Below are 18,085 nucleotides of genomic sequence, written 5' to 3' on the forward strand. Positions count from 1 at the left end.
ATGAATGGACTTATTCATGGGGACAGCTGGGAGACAGCCAGGAAGGGGAGGGACCAGGCAGAGAGTTCATTCCTTTGTGGGGAAATCTGGATGTTGCACCCACAATGACAATGTCCTCCTAACACTCAGTGAACTCAAGTGTCAAAGGCCTGGTGACAGCAGCACACTGTGACTCCAGACACTGCTCCAGAGACAGTCATTTACCCCAGACATGGTTCTCAAAAAGCCACGAGAGAGGAGGGCAGCCACCACCGCCCCTGGGTCTAAAGAGAGAGAAGGCTCTTCCCAGGGCATGTGAGAGGAGGGGCTCTAAGTCACTGTCACAGCACAGGGAGAAGAGACAGCTGGAGACCCTAGCAGGACCCACCCTCAGAAACCCAGCACGTTCCTGAGGTGCTGGGAAGGGGAAAGCACAGCCAGTGTCAGAGTGCAGAGAACCCAGGACACACCAGCCTCCCTTAGCCACAGCCCTGAGCACAGACACACGTCAAGGCTGCCCCAGAGAAGCCAAGCTCATCCTACTGCTCAACTCCAGTACTGCCTACTACCACATACTACTTTCAGACCATTCCGTAGCTCTCTCCAGAAAACCAAGCAAGATGCACTGGCGTCTGCAGGAGCACAGACAGTCCCGTACTTACTCACCCGCTCACACTGGTGTCTGCAGAAGTGCATACACAGGCACACACCCACTCACCCGCTTACACCAGTGCCACTAACCCCTCACTCAGGAGGCTCATGTGCTTTTTGACCTGGGCAGCCTCATCACCCTACCTGGCCTGAGTCTGCCAGTCATTAGCCTCACCTCTCCTCCTCTTTGTGCCTCAGGCACACGGTGGCTGCTGCAGGACCCCATGGACCTCACCCCAGCCGCCACGGCTCCATCACACCATGACTGGGAACCCAGAACATTGCAGTGTTCGGGGAGACGCAGACTTCGTGACCCACAGTGCTAAAGAGGCTGAAGAAAAAAACACTCAGGCGGCATGGCTCGCTCTAAGTCACGAGACATAGAACTGTCCAGTCAGACAATAGTGCCACACAGAAGGGCGGGCACCCTCGGCAGCCACACAGATGTTCCTAAGGCTTTCCGCCTTCAAACAAACCAACTCCCACACTGTGCAGACACAGACACTCGCCCTTGGCATCTCTGCCTTGAGATGCCCTGTGTATCCATTGAAAATAACTAATCTACAGGGCTAGAAGCAGCACTCTGTGGCAGAGTGCCTGCCTAGCACGTGTGGGGCCTGGGACTCTATCCTGTATATATAAAATAACTGACATACATATTAAAGCCATAAATATTAGGTCACTTTTGTCGGGCAGTGGTGGCGTACACTTTTAATCTCAGCACTATGGAGGCCGAGGCAGAGGCAGACAGATCTCTGTGAGTTCAAGGTCAGCCTGGTCTAGAGTGAGTTCCAGAACAGCCAGAGCAACACAGAGAAACCCTGTCTGGGGGTCGGGGGAGGCAGGAAGAATTAGGTCACCTTTTCAAAGATCACCAAAAACTAACCCCAAATATCTGCAATACAACCCTAGTTTATGCAAACAGGGAATGGAAAATGGCGTAACTATCCTAACTGTTCGGGAATATTATTTTCAGGTGTGTGACTTTGTTTACGCTGCATTTGTTTAACTCTGTGAAGCTGTGTTACTGTGCCTGTATAAAACACCTGATGGTCTAATAAAGAGATGAGCGGCCAATAGCGAGGCAGGAGCGAGGATAGGCAGGGCTGCAGGCAGAGTATAAACAGAGGGAGAACAAAGGAAAGAGAGGGGCAGTAAGAGAACAAGGAGAGGAGGATGCCAGGCCCAGCCAGATTCAGAGTTAAGTGGGAAAGTAAGATATGCAGAAATAAGAAAAAGCCCAGAGGCAGAAAGTAGTGGGGATAACATAAGGAAAGTTGGCTAGAAACAAGGCAAGCTAAGGCCAGGCATTTAAAACTAAGAATAAGCCTCCCTGTCTGGTTTGGGAGCTGAGTGCCCCCCCAAAGTCAAAAGAATAAAACACCATACAACATTAAACAGTGTTCTACTCTGCCAACCCACACCTGCCAGACAGCACCATGACTTTAGTCTTTTTCTTTGTATGGGTATCTATGCATGTGTGCCCCAAGTGTACATGTATATACAGGTGTGCAAGTGTGTACATGTGTGCATGTGGAGGTGAGAAGTCAGCACTGAGGAGTTTTCCTCAACTACTCCCATCTTGGTTTTGGAGATGGAGAGCCTGGATTTTACTGATTCACTTGGTGAACTCTAGGGATCACCTGTCTCCTCCTCCCTGGCACTCGCCTGGCTGCTACGTGGGTGCCCTCCTGCGTCCACAGCACAGCTGGACTCCACCCCAGCCCAGCACCTGGCGAGCAGTGTGCGTGCCCTGTGAGCACAAGGGCGGTAGTGACGGACGCAGGGGCAAAGCTCCTACGGCTAGTCACTCTCCCCGGGTCACTGATTCATAGTGTGACGGCTCATCTCAATCGCCATCCTGAGAGATGAGCTTAGTTGGTTAAGTGCAAAGACTGCCCCCGTGAGTGGCACCATGCCCTAAGCTACAGTCCTAGGCTGTGTAAGGAAATGAGCTGAGCACAGGCACTCGCTTCTCGTCCTGAGTCAGGACGCATGACTAGCTGTTTCTAGCCCCTGCCTTCTCACTGCCCCACCACACTGGACTGTGACCAGACACTGAGAGCCAAAGTAAACCCTTCCTCAAGTTACCACAGAAACACAAACCAGGACAGTGTCTTCATTTGTGCTTGCCTTTAATAACCCGACATCTAGAACCTACTTAACCGGCGGACAAGTGTGATAATATAATATAATATAATATAATATAATATAATATAATATAATATAATATAATATAATATAATATAATATAATATAATATAATATACCTTTTAAAACCAATAGTTCACTGCAGTATAGTCCTAACTCAGGACTACTAGGTTTGGGAGCTTAACATTTCTTCCAGATGTTAAAGATATACCAGATAAGGGGCTGGAGACATGGCTCAGAGGTAAGAGCACTGGCTGCTCTTCCAGAAGACCTGTGTTCAATTCCCAGCACCTACATGGCATAAATTGTCTGTAGTTCTGGTTCCAGAGGACCCAACACCCTCACACAAGCATATATGCAGGCAAAACACCAATGTATATAAAATAAAAATGAATCATTGTGGAATATTCCTATACTGGTGTGAATGTATGCTGCTATGATTGGTTTAATAAACGAGCTGACTGGTCAACAGCTGAACAAGATAAAGTTAGGTGAAGAGCCAAACAGACTGCTGGGAGGAAGAAGGGTGGAGTCAGGAGTCTCAAGCAGAGGTAAGATGGGCATGCTGGACTGAGAAAAGGAACCAAGCCACATGGCAGAGCATAGATAAGAAATATGGCTTAACTAAAAATATAAGAGTTAGCTAGTAACAAACCTTAGCTATTAGCCAAGCATTTGCAATTAATATTAAGTCTGAGTAGTTATTCAAGAAGAGCCGGCACTGGGAAGCTCCACCTACAAATTATTTTTAAAAAGCAAAATAACATTAAAAAAATTCACCAAACGAAAGTGGGTCCAAACAATCCAAAACACCAGTCTGCAGGAACTCACACCCCTACACCCCCTCTGCACTCATGCACACCTGTACTCCTACCCTTTTCAGCTACTTACTGTCTGGGACTACACAACTCTGCTTCCTTCTTTTATAAAAAGGAATCTTCTTGAGCTGTGACAATTCTAACTTAGGAAGCAGGAAATGCTACATACCTCCTAACTAACAGTGCACCCAGCCCACCAGCCCACCCACCTAACACTGCACCCAGCCCGTCAGCCCACCCACCTAAACTGCACCCAGCCCGTCAGCCCACCCACCTAACACTGCACCCAGCCCGTCAGCCCACCCACCTAACACTGCACTCAGCCCGTCAGCCCACCCTACCTAACACTGCACCCAGCCCGTCAGCCCACCCTACCTAAACTAACACTGCACTCAGCCAGCCAGCCCACCCACCTAACACTGCACCCAGCCTGTCAGCCCACCCACCTAACACTGCACTCAGCCAGCCAGCCCACCCACCTAACACTGCACCCGTAGCCTGCCAGGACTACCATCAGAGCTGATCTTTGAGGGACTTTTAGTGAGGAGGTCTTGCATCCCCAGGTTAGGTAACTCACTAATCACTCGCCTACCAGACACTCAGTTCCTCACTGTCTTGAGCTTCTGCTGCCACCACAAACTACAGCCTATGTCATCCTGGCCTACATCAAACAGTAGTTATGTAAGAACAAGGAGAAAAATCTGAGGAGCTGGCAGGCAGCCCACTTCCACAGACACTGTAGATAAGGCAAAGGAAGTAGGGCACTCCCAGAAAGCCAGGGAAAAATCATGCTGGATGATGTGGGATTCCCCTCTGTCTGCTGTGAATACCATTGGTTAATAAAGAAACTGTCTTGGCCTATTGATAAGGCAGAACTTAGGTAGGCAGAGAAAACTAAACTGAATGCTGGGAGAAAGGAGGTGTAGTCAGGGAGAAGCCATGGAGCCGCTGCCAAAGACAGACATGCTGAAACTTTGCTGGTAGGCCACCATCTCGTGGTGATGCACAGATTAATGGAGATGGGTTAAATTAAGATGTAAGAGTTAGCCAATAAGAAGCTAGAACTAATGGGCCAAGCAGTGGTTTAAATAATATACTTTCTGTGTGATTTATTTCGGGGCTGAGCAGCCGGGAGCCTACAAGCGGCCTCCACCAACAAATGTAGGTCTCCCCAAGCTCACCTGTCAGACTTCCAAGGTCACAGGATGAGAATGTCCTTCACTGGCTTATGTGTGGATACTTAGACCCCAGTGGGTAAAGCTGTTGAGAAAGGATTAGGAGGTGTGGCCTCGTTGGAGAAGGTATCACCGAGGGGTGGGCTTTGAGGTTTCAAGACCCCAGGCCATTTCCAATCAATGTCTGTCTCTCTCCCTTTCTCTCTTAACATCCCCATCCCTGTAGGAGGAGGCTGCTAGTTTGCTTCTGGCCGCTTAGCCCCGAAATAATCACATAGAAACTGTATTAAGTGTCTCCATAGGAAGCTGACCTGCTGACACACTTATCACAGTAAACCCAGAAGCCTGGCAAAAATGGAGCAGGGGAGTCAAGGGCACCACACTATAATACCTGTCTTTCCTGTTCAGAGTCTAAGGCAGAGGTTCTCAACTTGTAGGTCATGATTCCTTTGGGAGTTGAAGAGCCCTTTCACAAGGGTTCCCTGAGACCATCAGAAAACAAAGATATTTACAGTACGATTCTAACAGTAGCAAAATCACAGCTACAAAGTACCAACAAAAATGATATTATGGTTGGGGTACCCACAATGACATGAGGAACTGTATTAAAGGTCAAAGCATTAGGAAGGTGGAGAGCCACAGGTCTAGGCCCTGCCTCTAACTCCATGTAAGTCAATACAGACACAGCTGTCTCAACAAAGGCAAGAACGAGGGACAAAATAACCCAAAAGCTGTAAAGCTGAAGGCCATCTAATCCACTCCAAGCAGTCCAATCGGCACCTGAAGCATGGAAGATTTTCAGTTGCGCACCACCCCTCACAAGGTCTCACTTTTAGACGTCCTACCACCAGAGCATCACACAGGGACAAGAAGTGGAGCAATCCCAACAGGCTAGACACTCCCTCTAGAACCGGAGTTGGGCATCTGTGACAACTGCCCTGAAGTTACTCACCACGTTGTAATAGCTCTTGTTGATGGCAGTTGTGTCGAACCCTTTGGGGGGGCTCTTCAAGGTTCCTGATTTGGGTGACACAGGCTTCTCTGGAATAAAAAACAGAAGGAAGCTTTACTGATCAAAGTTATGATGACAGAATGCACAGCCTTCGCACACCAAAGCCTCACCTGGAAACCAGCCCGAAACAGTGCAGACCTCTCTCTCAGCTGGTGTCCAAGGTCACAGGGTCATGGGCTTCATTACTGCACGCCAGCCACCCAACCCATTCTCCCAGAGCAACTGAGAAATAACAGTTAGGGTTTGACTGCACGTACATACAGACTCAGAGACATAAATACAAAATGTTACTCAAGCAGAAATTAGGGGATGCTAGCTGGTATATAAGGGCATCAAAGAACCAATACCCACAATTCTAGGGAGTTCCACATACTCAAATGGTGACTAGTGACAGATTAAACAGCTAAGGAGGAAAGGAAAGCTGGGCTAAGCAAAGCTAAGATAACCCTCATGGCCTGACCTCTGCCTGGGCCTGCAGCGCACCACTCAATTATCTAAACTGGCACTGCCGACATCTGACAGGACCCACAAATCCCTACTCTCTAAGGGGAAGTCCTGTAAGCAGCAGTGGTTCTGAGCAGTCTGTCTGTCTAGCAGTGGTTCCACAGGTGTGTCTGTTACTTCCCCTGTGGGGTGGGTGGGTCTACCTACCACAGTTTCTAGTGGTGTGTGTGCCAGGAGGATTCCACTGGGTCTCAGAGATGATGGGCTGTGAGGGGGTGGGAGGCAGACTCATCTTGGCTCAGCACAATAACAAAAGCAGGACCTTTTAGTGACAAGCGATGCTGAAAAGCAACCTTGATGCTTCCACTAGCCCAGAAATGACAAGGAGACTGAGCACACACAGCATGGGGGGGGGGGGGGCAGTAATCAATCACCTCAAAGCAGCTTGGCAAGGATGCAACTCCAAGCAAAACTGGGCTTGTAAGTGAGCCAAGACTTGTATTCCAGTAGCCCAGGTCAGCATCTGTGATGGTCATCTGCGGCCACCAGCACAGTCATGATGACCACACACGTCTTTGGCCTCCACATTTATTCAATAACAGGAATACCAACATCACTAGGCTAGAACTTCCTGTTTCTCTCTTCCCTTATCCCCTGAACTGAGGGAGTTAGACACCTGTGTGTGTTAAACCACACATATCAATATGATAAAACACAGTAAAAATCTGTACATATTACACATCCAAAATGGCGCACAGGAAATAAAAGCTCCATAACAACTCTGTACCTTCTGTAGCACTGTACGCACCAGAAACTACAGACAGAATGCCATGCCAATTAAATGCCAATTAAAGAGTCTTCCAAAGACCCCTGGAAAGTATCTGTGCTAGTCAGTTTGGGTTTTGTTGTTGTTGCTGCTGATGTTTGTTTGTTTGTTTTGTCAACTTGAAGCAAGCTAAGGTCATCTTGGAAGAAGAAATCTCATTAAAGAAACTACCTCTCTATCAACAGGACAAAACAGCCTACAGAATGGGGAAAGATCTTTGCCAACACGACATCCAACATAAATAAAGAACTCAAGAAACTAGGCATCAACAAGCCAAAAAATTCAATTAAAAAATAGAGTGCAGATCTAAACAGAGAAGTCTCAACAGAAGATTCTCAATGGCTGAAAAGCACTTGAGATGTTCAACATCCGTACCCATCAAGGAAATGCATATCAAAACGACTCTGAGGTTCCAACTTACACCTGTCAGAATGATCAAAATTGCAAGAGACAGTTCATGATAAAGAAGATGTGGAGCAAAGAGAACACTCCTCCATCGCTGGTGGGAGTGCAAACATGTATAGCCACTTTAGAAGTCAGTGTGGCAGTTCTGAGAAAACTGAAAATCAACCTGCTACTATATATACAGACCCAATTATACTGCTCTTGGGCATATACCCAAAGGATGCTCAATCATTACACAAGGACACTTGCTCTTCTATGTTCATAGCAGCTTTATTTGTAAGAGCCAGAACCTGGAAACAACCCAGATGCCCCTCTACTGAGGAATGGACAATGAAAATGTGGTAAGTTTACACAATGGAGTATTAACCAGCTGTTAAAACAAGGACAGAAGTAGAAAAAAATCATCCCAAGTGAGTTAACCCAGACCCATAAAGACAAACATGGTATGTACACACTCATCAGTGGCTACTAGCTGTAAAATAAAGGATAGCTATGTTACTACTATCCACAGACCCAGAGAGACTCAGTAACAAGGAGGGTTTATGGGGGGATACCCAGATCTCCCTGGGAAGGGGAAATAGAAGAAATGTCATGAGTGGACAGAGGGCAGGTAGGGCTAGGACCATGAGTGATCAGGCGGGGGCACAGAGAAGGAGAGTCCTGAGAGGGACTGCTGGAGGGGGCATTTCAGGGTTGGGCAGAAGCTGGGCGAAGAGGAATCTCCTAGGAAGAGAACTCCAGCTTACATTCCCAGCAACAGTGGATAAATAGCCTGAACTGGCCATCTCCTTTGACCAGATTGGTGCCTGGCCCGATTGTCATCAGAGAGGCACCATCCAGCAACTGATGAACACAGATGCAGAGATCCTCAGCCAAACGTTAGGTGGGGTTCAGGAATACTGAAGAAGAGTAGGAGAAAGGAATGTAGGAGCCAGAAGGGTCAAAGACACTGCAGGAAGACCCACACAATCAACTAACCTGGGATCATAGGGGCTCGCAAAGACTAAACCAACAATCAGGGAGTCTGTATGGGAATGACCTAAGAACTCTGCATGTTACAGTTGTGGAGCTTGGTCCTCTTGTGGGACTCCTAGCAGTGGGAACAGGAGCTGTCTCTGACTCTTTTCCTAGCTCAGGGACCCTACTTTTCGTACTGTGTCACCTTGCCCAGCCTTAATTCGTGGGGAGGTGTTTAGCCTTACTGCAACTTGATATGCTGTGTTTTATTAATACTCATAGAGATGTGCCCTTTCCTGGATGGAGACAGAAGAGGGGAATGGGGAAGAGGGACTGGGAGGGGAGCGTGAGTGGGGGAGGCTGCAACTGGGATGTAAAATAAATAGATGAATTAAAAAGAAAAAAGTGCCTCCACCCAGTAAGTTGCCTCTGCTTCAGTCCTGCCGCCAGGTCCCTGCCCTGCTTGAGGTCCTGCGGAGTTTCCTGGATGACGCGTGCGTGTGAACGCAATAGTCCTTTACCTCTGAGTTGCTTTTGGTCTTGATCTTCATCACAGTAATAGAAAGCAAACCAGGATAGAGCCTGTCTTCAATGAAACAGGCCAAAAGCATCAACACCAAATGTGACAAGAACATTTCCAAGTCCCACCACAAGAGGGAAGCAGTCGAAGGCTACTATCCTTTCCTGGAGACTCAAAGTGGGTGGAGGAGAGAAAGCCCCCTTCAGAAGCACCCTGTGGCTTTTTGTTTGCACAAAAGCTGTAAATCAAACCTAAATGGAACGCAAAAGAAACAGATTCGGGCAAGGGGATGGACTCCGGAGTCTGTTCAGTGAGGCATGGCCCTCAAGGGATTTCAGAGGTGCTTTCAAACAGGCAGCTTTGTCCTCAGGAAACTACGCACCAACTATGCTATAAACTACAAAGAAGAATCTCATCCCACCATTAGAATACCACATAAACCAGTAGAAAATATACTGCCATCCTCGGATTTTATCCTGAATGCTGGCTACAAAGAGACTGAATTTCTTTTTAAACGTTTCACACCTTTATGTTTGAGCTGCCAACATTAGAATTAGACTGGCTTAACTCTTCTCACAGTCGGCTCACATTAAGAAGATACTGTAGGCAGGCGCTTTTCCCAAGAGACTCCCGTCTCACTGCCAAATAGAGGACATTCAGGATAACACTAATAGCAAACTGTGGTATTTCTTATTTAAAAAAAAAAAAAAAGTGTGAAAATTTTCCAAAGCAAGCTAGGTCTCATTCTGGCACAAAAACTATGAATTCAACTCGCCTCCTTCCAAAGAATACTCTTGAAGAGGGTATGCTGCAGACTAAAGCCAGGAGCCTGCGTGTCAGGCACATGGTCCCGCACTGAGCCCATGGACACAATCTTAAACTGGCACAGAGAAACATATGCAGAAATAAAGAGCAAACACAGGAACTGAGGGTGGAGTGAGGGAGTTGGTACTTCACACACAGCACTGGCCCATCCTAGAGCTTCCTCTCCTAACACACTCCATGCCCAAGTACAACTCTACTCACATGCTGTCAAGAGACAACATTAAGAACATTTGTAGTTGAAAGTCCATCCAGAAGTCATGGCCACCTCGGGGCATTTCCTAAGCTAGGTGAACTGAAAAATACCTGAGAAGTAAGCTTCATGGGACACCCCACATCAAAGTAGAACAGAGACGGTCACATGACTTAAAAAGACCAGACCTAACAACAACCTCTCACAGAGCCAGTCTCTACTCCCAAGGGGCCTTGCACAGCATGAGGGAGCCCCCCCTCCCCCAGCAGCCTGCTTACAACATATTTTTACTTCTTTTATATTTCACAAGAACATCTTAACCAAATTCAACAGGAAAGCAAAAGGAAACATTCTCTCTCTCTCTCTCTCTCTCTCTCTGTCTCTCTCTCTCTCTCTCTCTCTCTTGCACGCGCGCGCACACACATACAACCTACTCTAAGTCCCTTGAAAACGAGCGTGTGACACGGCGGCGACACACTACTGGAGCATGGCCAAGCAGAGCCTGTGTCAGGAAGGACAGCATCGAATCTCATCAACAAGGAGCCTCTGCTAGGCCCCAAGTTGATAGACTACAGGACTTCACAGCCTTGCCCTGCATGGATCAAACCATTAGCCCCAGAGAATCTTCAACTCCAAGACACCAATCACAGCGAAGCAGCATCAAGTGGGCCGAGGCTGCTGTGCACTTCCAGGAGTTGGAAAGGTCGGTCCTGAACAAAGCGTCAGCCACAGGAAAACCAACACACTTCCCCAGAATCAATGACAGAAATTACCTGCCTGTGCCTAACTGGAAAGCAAGCAAGCAAACAAACAAACAAACAAGTACACGGTAGTTAAAAAAATACAGCCTAGCATAGGCCATAAAAAAGCGTTATGCTTTATAACATAAAGCACAGCAGTCACAATGAAATGAACAGATGGCTACAGGGGCACATACCCATAGACCTGGCTACTCAGAAGGTTGAGGCAGGAGGATCACTTGAGCTCAGGGGTTCCATGATCGCCTGGGCAACACGTCCAACAGACTTTGTCTCGAAAGCAAGCGATCATAACTAACAGACCTAAGAAGTTTTTCTCAGGAAAATGTCATGATGTAATACAAAGTCAGTTTACAATGATGGGGCCTTTACCCAGCACCCCAATGTGCAGGAACGGATGAAAGTCCATTCAGCTGAACTGAAGATGCCATCCAAGACCAGGATCTTTCTCTGACAACAGGCACTCAGGACCCTAGAACATTCACACCCTTTTGGCTCCTCCTCCTCCCACAGAAAAGTTTAGCCACTCACCACTTGGCTTGATCTCTCGCACATAGTTGCTGGGGAACCAGCCGGTCCTGCCACTGTGCGTGCCCTCCCACCAGCCACCTTCCTCCACGCGTGTGACATGGATGACATCGCCCTTCGTGAAGGAGAGCTCATCTTCATTGGTCTGCTGGAAGTTAAACTTGGCTCGGACCACTAGCTGGCTGCTGCTGTTATCAGTCATGTCCTGGAAGACAGGAGGGAGGGGTGGGGAGATTCCCATGAAGCACGGTCTACTTTCCTATAAAACAGTTACAATTCACTGTCACGAAGAGAGCCAAGACATTATTATAAATGTTCCACACATTCAAACATGACAGCACCAGGCATGGTGGTACACACTTTTAATCCCGGCAGAGGGGCAGAGAGGCAGGTGGATCTGTTTGTCTACACAGTGAGTTCCAGGCCAGTCAATGCTACAAAGTAAGACCCTGTCTCAAACATAAACAAAAATCAGGAAAGTGTCTTAAATACAGAAATGTAAAGCTTCCCATCTCCCTGTGCACCTTGACCACTGTCAGATTGCAGGCCAAGAAGACACTCTATGCTACCACTCCTACAGGCTCCCTTTCATGCTCGCTCGCGCTCTCTCTCTCTCTCTCTTTCTCTCTCTCTCTCTCTCTCACACACACACACACACACACATCTGGATGCAATCAGTGTGCCTGTCTCTACTTTGAAAACTAATCTCTACACTGTGGACGTGTTTCTGACTACATAATGTCACACTGGACACTTGCGCCACTAATTTTTAGGTTACGCCCAATGTTTGTCTATGTACTGCATGCAGCAGTATTTCTCTTATTTTGCAAGGGCTCCACTAGAAATAGTCACACATCCATTTCACTGTCCTGGAACATGTAACACATTTAAACTTTAATAGATATGCTTAAACTGATTTCCAAAAAGCTCTACACATTTACACCAAAGTAACACATCCATCAGTATTTAAGAGACCTGATTTCATCAAACTTGTACTTTCCGAAGATGCTAACAAGTATGCGGCCACAGTAATGGGAAAACACAACCTCACATCCTGGAGGCTCGGTGCTCAGAGACCCCACTTTCAGTTCTCTGAGAATCAGGAGAGACCTGGGCATTCTCTCTTCTCCACTCAGCTTAGATGAGGCTGTGGAGAGGCTGGCAAGTACAAATCTACCAACAAGATACCCCCTCCTAACAACAAAAATACCCACAGACAAGCCTCTCCTAACAGCTACAGGAGCAAAAAGGGTCAATCCGCAAAATCTGCACCTGTGTTTCTAGGGACCAGATAGCACACACCCATCTGCACAGCGGGTGGCCTCATTTCACCTACATCTTGGGGTGAGCAAAGGCTGACACAATGACCCAGGGCCATAGACCACCACTTCCCTGCCCATGCCATTGACATCTACAAAGACCAGCAGCAGTCCTGGCCACCTCCCCACAGGACAGCAGCAGGGAGTCCCACCTGGGTATACTGGTGTATACTAGCCCTCCACCCATCAGAGAAACAGAAGTCTGGCACAGGACTCCGCAGGACCCGGCAGGACCCTGCAGTGCTGACTCCTCTCCACAGTGTCAAAGACACAACAGAAGATGTCCCCACTGCAGAGCAGACTTTATTTCCATCAGGAAATTCTTGACAAAACAGAAAAGGGTGATCATTGCATGCAACCTGACACAAAAGGAAGCTAACATGGGAGAAAGCACATCTCACGCTCAGATGCCCCATGTGGGTTAGAAAATGGAACCAGGAGGATGGCATACAATGCACTAAAGCAGCAAAGCATCCTCCACAGCTATTGAACTAATACAATCTGCATGGGTAAGCTCTGGTAAAATTTCCAACCACACAGTTTGTGAACTCGGAGACTGGTACCAAAGGAGTGTCAGGAGAGCACCAGAGAAGTCTGGGGTCCCTGGCTCCAAGAACTGAGGAAATGCCCTGTACCCTAGCAATCTAGTCATTCCTCCCAGAGAAGGGAGACGACAGCAAGGCTTACACTAACACAGGCCCAACCCTGAGAGCCATACTAAGACCTACAGCCATGCTTACTATCAGACCCAGACATTCTAAAGGCATCGGTGGAGTTCCAATGACAAAATGTGACAGCGCATCTCACACATGGGGAAAACCCCAATCCAAAGCCCACAGCACATGCATCCCCACACTCGGGGTTTAACTTGCTGCTGCTCCTCTGCTGAGAGGTGCCTCACAAAGCAGTATTTAAAGTAGCTTTTAAAACATAAGAGGGCCAGGCGGTGGTGGTGTGCCTTTGATCCCAGCACTCTGTAAACAGAGGCAGGAGGATGTCTGTGAATTTGAGGCTATCCTGGATTACAGAGCAAGTTCTACAACAGCCAGGTCTACACAGAGAAACCCTGTCTCAAAATACAGATAGATGGATGGACAACGGATGCATGATGGATGGATGGATGGATGGATGGATGGATGGATGGATGGATGGATGGATGGATGGATAGATGGATGGATGGATGGATGGATGGGTGGATGGGTCGATGAATGAATGAACGAATGAGTAAATAAATACATAAGAGGAATATGTTAGAAATCTACACTTAGTAAAGAAATACCTGCTGTCCCTTCATCAGAAATTTTGGTTCTTCTGAGTTTTACATCTCCTTGTGGGAAATCAGGACTGCCACCCCACCAGCAGGGGCACTGCCCAGACATCCCATTGTCACTCTCTCCTGCTGTCCTGTCCTTCCATCTTCTGCTCTAAGAGAGCTGCACCCTGCTGACACATGCCCACACTACACCCTCCGTTGAGCTGGTGGAACGAGTCGGTTCCCCAAGAGGAGAGGAGAAACTGGCAGTACTCCTGCAGTGAGTCTTGAAAAGTTCTTACAAAGATTTAACAGGACCACGGTTTTCCATGTGCTCTACTTCAAAAAGGAAACTGTCAGGTTTGCTAAAGGTGAGTCTCAAAAAAGAGTTGATTGGATTGAGTTGTGTTTCATCAAGAGAACTAAGATTGAGTGGCTTCACAGAAATGTTACAAACGGAAAGGTATGGAGGGTATAGCTGACCACACTCACGAGCACTTCTGAGAGATATATGCACCTCTGAGCACTGCCTGCTCCACAACTTGGGTCCCACTCTGCAACTCCTGGCATCAGGCTTCTGCACCATCCCTGTGTAGCCAGGCTTGTTCTCACACTCTCACACTCGTGTGCACAATGAGCACTTACCTAGGGATGACTGTCAAAGCATTCGCCTCTCTAGATGAGCAGCTGCAGCCTTCACCAGAAGCCCAAATAAACAAGCTTCTGAAAGCACTCAGTCAGTGTCTGGGAGAATCCAGTGAGGAGCAGATGCTCCCACACTGCAGGAGCCACCCGGGATGGTCCACATTCCAACTTCATGGGCATTCGGATCTCCCAAGGGATCTGCAGACTCTCATGCCCAAAATGGCTTTGAATCAAAATAAAACATCTTACTTACCAAGCTTCGGTACTGGCTCTGAAGCAATTTTGAAGTTCTACTATGTGAAGACTGGGATCCCAGGGAATCAAAAGACTTTATCCGATGTGAAGAGGGCCGAGCACACACCGAGTCACTTCCTAGTCCAATGTCTGAGAGAGAGAGAGAGAGAGAGAGAGAGAGAGAGAGAGAGAGAGATATGAAGACGCCTGTCACCATGTACCCTCCACACATACTGGCTCTAAAACTGGGCCAGCATGGAGTGACACACCAAGTCCCACAACAAATCAGGCCATTTACAGAGTAACAAAGAGCAGATTCTTTATTCCCCAATTACCTCTCCAGGAACAATCTGGGGATGACTAACTTATCGGTTCTTCTCTAGTGCAATTCTCAACAGTTTATAAACCATTTTACAGGTGTTTGTAAAATGTTCCCTTCATCTAGAAGCACAATGTAACTGCTCAGCGAGGAACTCCGAGACTACATGCCACATCACCACCCAGGAGACAGACATGCACAGTCCTATGCCACATACGCTAAGCTCGCACTTCTGAAGACGGCACTACGAATGTGCCAGGTGCACTCTCACACACAGAACTACCGGCAGAGCCTATTACTGTGCAGCTGGGCTACACAGTACATGCTACCACAGCAGGCCACTACTGACCAATCATCACTGTGGGACTCAAGGCCATACTAAAAAAGGAGTGTGAGTACCAACAGTGAGTCTATCACATCCTTCAAACCTTCACCGTGTACCAGTGAAGACAGCCCATACCCCAGTGGCACACCCCAGTGCTCTGAACCAACAGACCCTACTCTTACTGTATAGCTCTAGCTAGTAGACCCAGGGATCAGGAAAAGGGCAGTTTGCAAACTACAATCTATGTGCTGGGGAGTGGCTCGGAGACAGCCACTGTGCTGAAGGCTCCAGCACCAGAAATTGCTGCCCCAGCACTCACAATTCAGACTCACAAACCACCAGCAGCAGAAGGAACAACTGCACATTCATCGCCCAAGAAGCTTCTTTCTCAAGGCATAATGATCACTTTGCCTTGCTGTGGAAACCAGAGATGAGCCTTTACACTCTCACCCCGAGGACACCCAAACAGAGTCTTACCTGCTGTCACTTTATTTAGTGTCACCAAGGAGCTGAGGACCTTGTTAAAGTTCTGCCCCTGATATAAATCATTTGCATCAAAAGTCTGAAAGAAGAAAATGAAGCAAGAAAGTTAGTACCATGTCAAGGCACAGGATAAATGGAACTCTCCCGATGACAAGTGGTTGCACATGGCCAGCACCCTCGGTCTGAAACTCTCAAGAGGCAGAGCAATCTCCAACCAAGCGGGTCCCTGGGGAAGGAGTTCATTGGAATGTCCTTGTGAGGCATTTCCACACAGGCCATCCAGTCCTTGGAGGACCGAACCAGCTCTGCTCCCTTCTCCACCCAGGTCAGGCAAAAGCAAGGTGTGAGCCAGGGGCCGCCAGTAAAGGCTCATGATGGGTTGTAGTCCTCTCTCCTTAGATTGTACAGTCTACAGGACAAGACAGGCCAAAGAAGATCTCTTCTAGTACATAAGGAAGGTGAATTAAATGCACCCCATCCAAGACAATAGCACACAAGGTACAAGCAGAAGACGACAGGAAACAGATGGAAGACAAAGCGGCTCCCAGGAGACAGGCAGGGTAGCGGCCTCTGGGCAGAGAGCTCTGAAAAACCTGAACTGTAGGCAATCCAGTCTGATCCAGGGCCACTTAACTACTCTGATGCTGAGTCAGTCACACCACAAGACTGAGCCAGGAGAGAAGGCACATGAGCTAGCCTGGGTGAAAATAGCTGGAATCCAAATGTGTGTGTGTACCTGTGTGTATGCATTTGTGTGTTATGTGGATGTCCACCCAGCTAAATCTAGAAGAGAATGGGCAGATGCCTGGTAAACCCATCTGACTTTTGTTCGGGGGAATGTATGCACACATATGCCTCTTACAGATACGCTAAAACATGCACAACTCTTTTCAAACACTCTCTAAAGACTGTGTGTCACTTTTGATCACTAAATAACCTCTTTTACAAATAATTTTGATAACCAAATCATCCAATACTGTTATTCTAGAAAAAGTGAGACAAATATAATAGGTGCAAATTATAAAAAGAAAAGCTAAATGCCAAAAGTTAAATACCAAAATGCATACCAAATTAATATAGTCTTGAAGCAAAATAGAACAGTCTTGATCCTAGGCCCTGGGATAAGCACCTGTGGGCTGGCCACTAGAACCTCTGCCCTCCTCCTCCTTCTGCAGCCTCTCTCAGCCAGGGTCAGGAACTCCCTCCTCCACCCCTTCCTGCCTTCCAACACCCCACATCCTTCCTGCTGAGTCTCACTCCTCTTACTTCCTGAAGCCCTGCCTGACCCTTGCTGAGCTCCCAGAAATCCCAAGTACATTTATCCCATGAAAAACGTGGACCAGTGTCGATGTGTGCACTCAATCCTCGGGCATAAAGTTTAAAGAGGATGACTACCCATCTCCACCACTCAGACTTGGATCGGGTGGATTTGTGGGTCACCCATCCAGAGTCAGATGTACCTTAAGAAAGAGGCTGGGGGTCTAAACAGTTCATCGCTGAAAGCTCATGAGAACCAAACCAAAGGACAAAACACCAAAAGCCAAAAGACGACTGCCTGGAGCTCCACTGGTCTCAGAAAGCCAGTCTTCCTCAACCCCTTCCGGCAGGGCCCTCAGAACTTTCTCATGGGGTGCAATTTGATTCCCGGGTTGTACCACCTGTAACTTACAGAAAGTCAGCCCAAATAGGAGCTCCTTCTAGGCTCACCTCCCTGCTGAGATTTTGAGGATAACAACAGGTTAAGTTGCATCTTTTTAAAGAATAAAAGGTATTGTTCTGCCCAAGCCTTAGTTTCCTCAGGCAAAATGTGAAGTCCCCTTAATTATAAAATGTCACAATGGTGATCTGTCCTTCAGCTCTAAGGTCTAATTCCACAAGAGACACACAGACAAATGTCCACTAACCTTCATTATGGCAAAGCAGCAAGTCACAAACCCCAGCACAACAGGATGTGAAATATGGGAAAGCTTCCTGTTATTCCCAGACTATATAGTTTCCCTACCCGGATACCACGGAGCATCTGACTGGCTGCAGCAGCCTGCCAATGGGCTTCGGCTGACGTCAGAACTCAGTGAGCCTACTGCTGCCTTCCTTCCTCCCCAGGAAACCCAAGGAGGAGATGAGACAAACCAGGAGGCCCATTCTAAGTAAGGCCCAGAGCAGTCAGTCAGGATTGTTTTTCCAAGGAGCAGAATATACAACTTCCCCAAACAGCAACCTAGACAGCCAAAAGCAAAACCAAAAGGCATTCATTCAGAGGCCATTAGCA

General features: G+C 47.7%; 1 protein-coding gene across 6 annotated transcripts in view; it reads right to left on the reverse strand.

Annotated features, from left to right (window-relative positions):
- Positions 1 to 18,085, reverse strand: part of Arhgef7 (Rho guanine nucleotide exchange factor 7) — a 103,594-nt gene that overhangs the window by 37,700 nt on the left and 47,809 nt on the right. For 5 of the 6 annotated variants that reach the window (XR_007590820.1, XM_050136914.1, XM_050136910.1 and 2 more), the window contains exons 3-6: positions 15,811 to 15,895; positions 14,709 to 14,839; positions 11,243 to 11,444; positions 5,727 to 5,815 (exon numbers count right to left, since the gene is read on the reverse strand). Coding sequence is in view for 5 of the 6 variants with exons in the window: in XM_050136914.1 (XP_049992871.1) it covers positions 5,727 to 5,815; positions 11,243 to 11,444; positions 14,709 to 14,839; positions 15,811 to 15,895 (507 nt within the window). In the remaining variant the exon portion in view is untranslated. Of the gene's footprint in view, positions 1 to 5,726; positions 5,816 to 11,242; positions 11,445 to 14,708; positions 14,840 to 15,810; positions 15,896 to 17,720; positions 17,779 to 18,085 lie in introns of those variants that run through there. The other variant, XM_050136913.1, reaches the window with a different exon arrangement.

This window comes from Alexandromys fortis, unplaced genomic scaffold (assembly GCF_014885135.2).
Source record: "Alexandromys fortis isolate MF-2015 unplaced genomic scaffold, M_Fortis_MF-2015_v1.1 scaffold_3, whole genome shotgun sequence".
Taxonomy (NCBI): domain Eukaryota; kingdom Metazoa; phylum Chordata; class Mammalia; order Rodentia; family Cricetidae; genus Alexandromys; species Alexandromys fortis.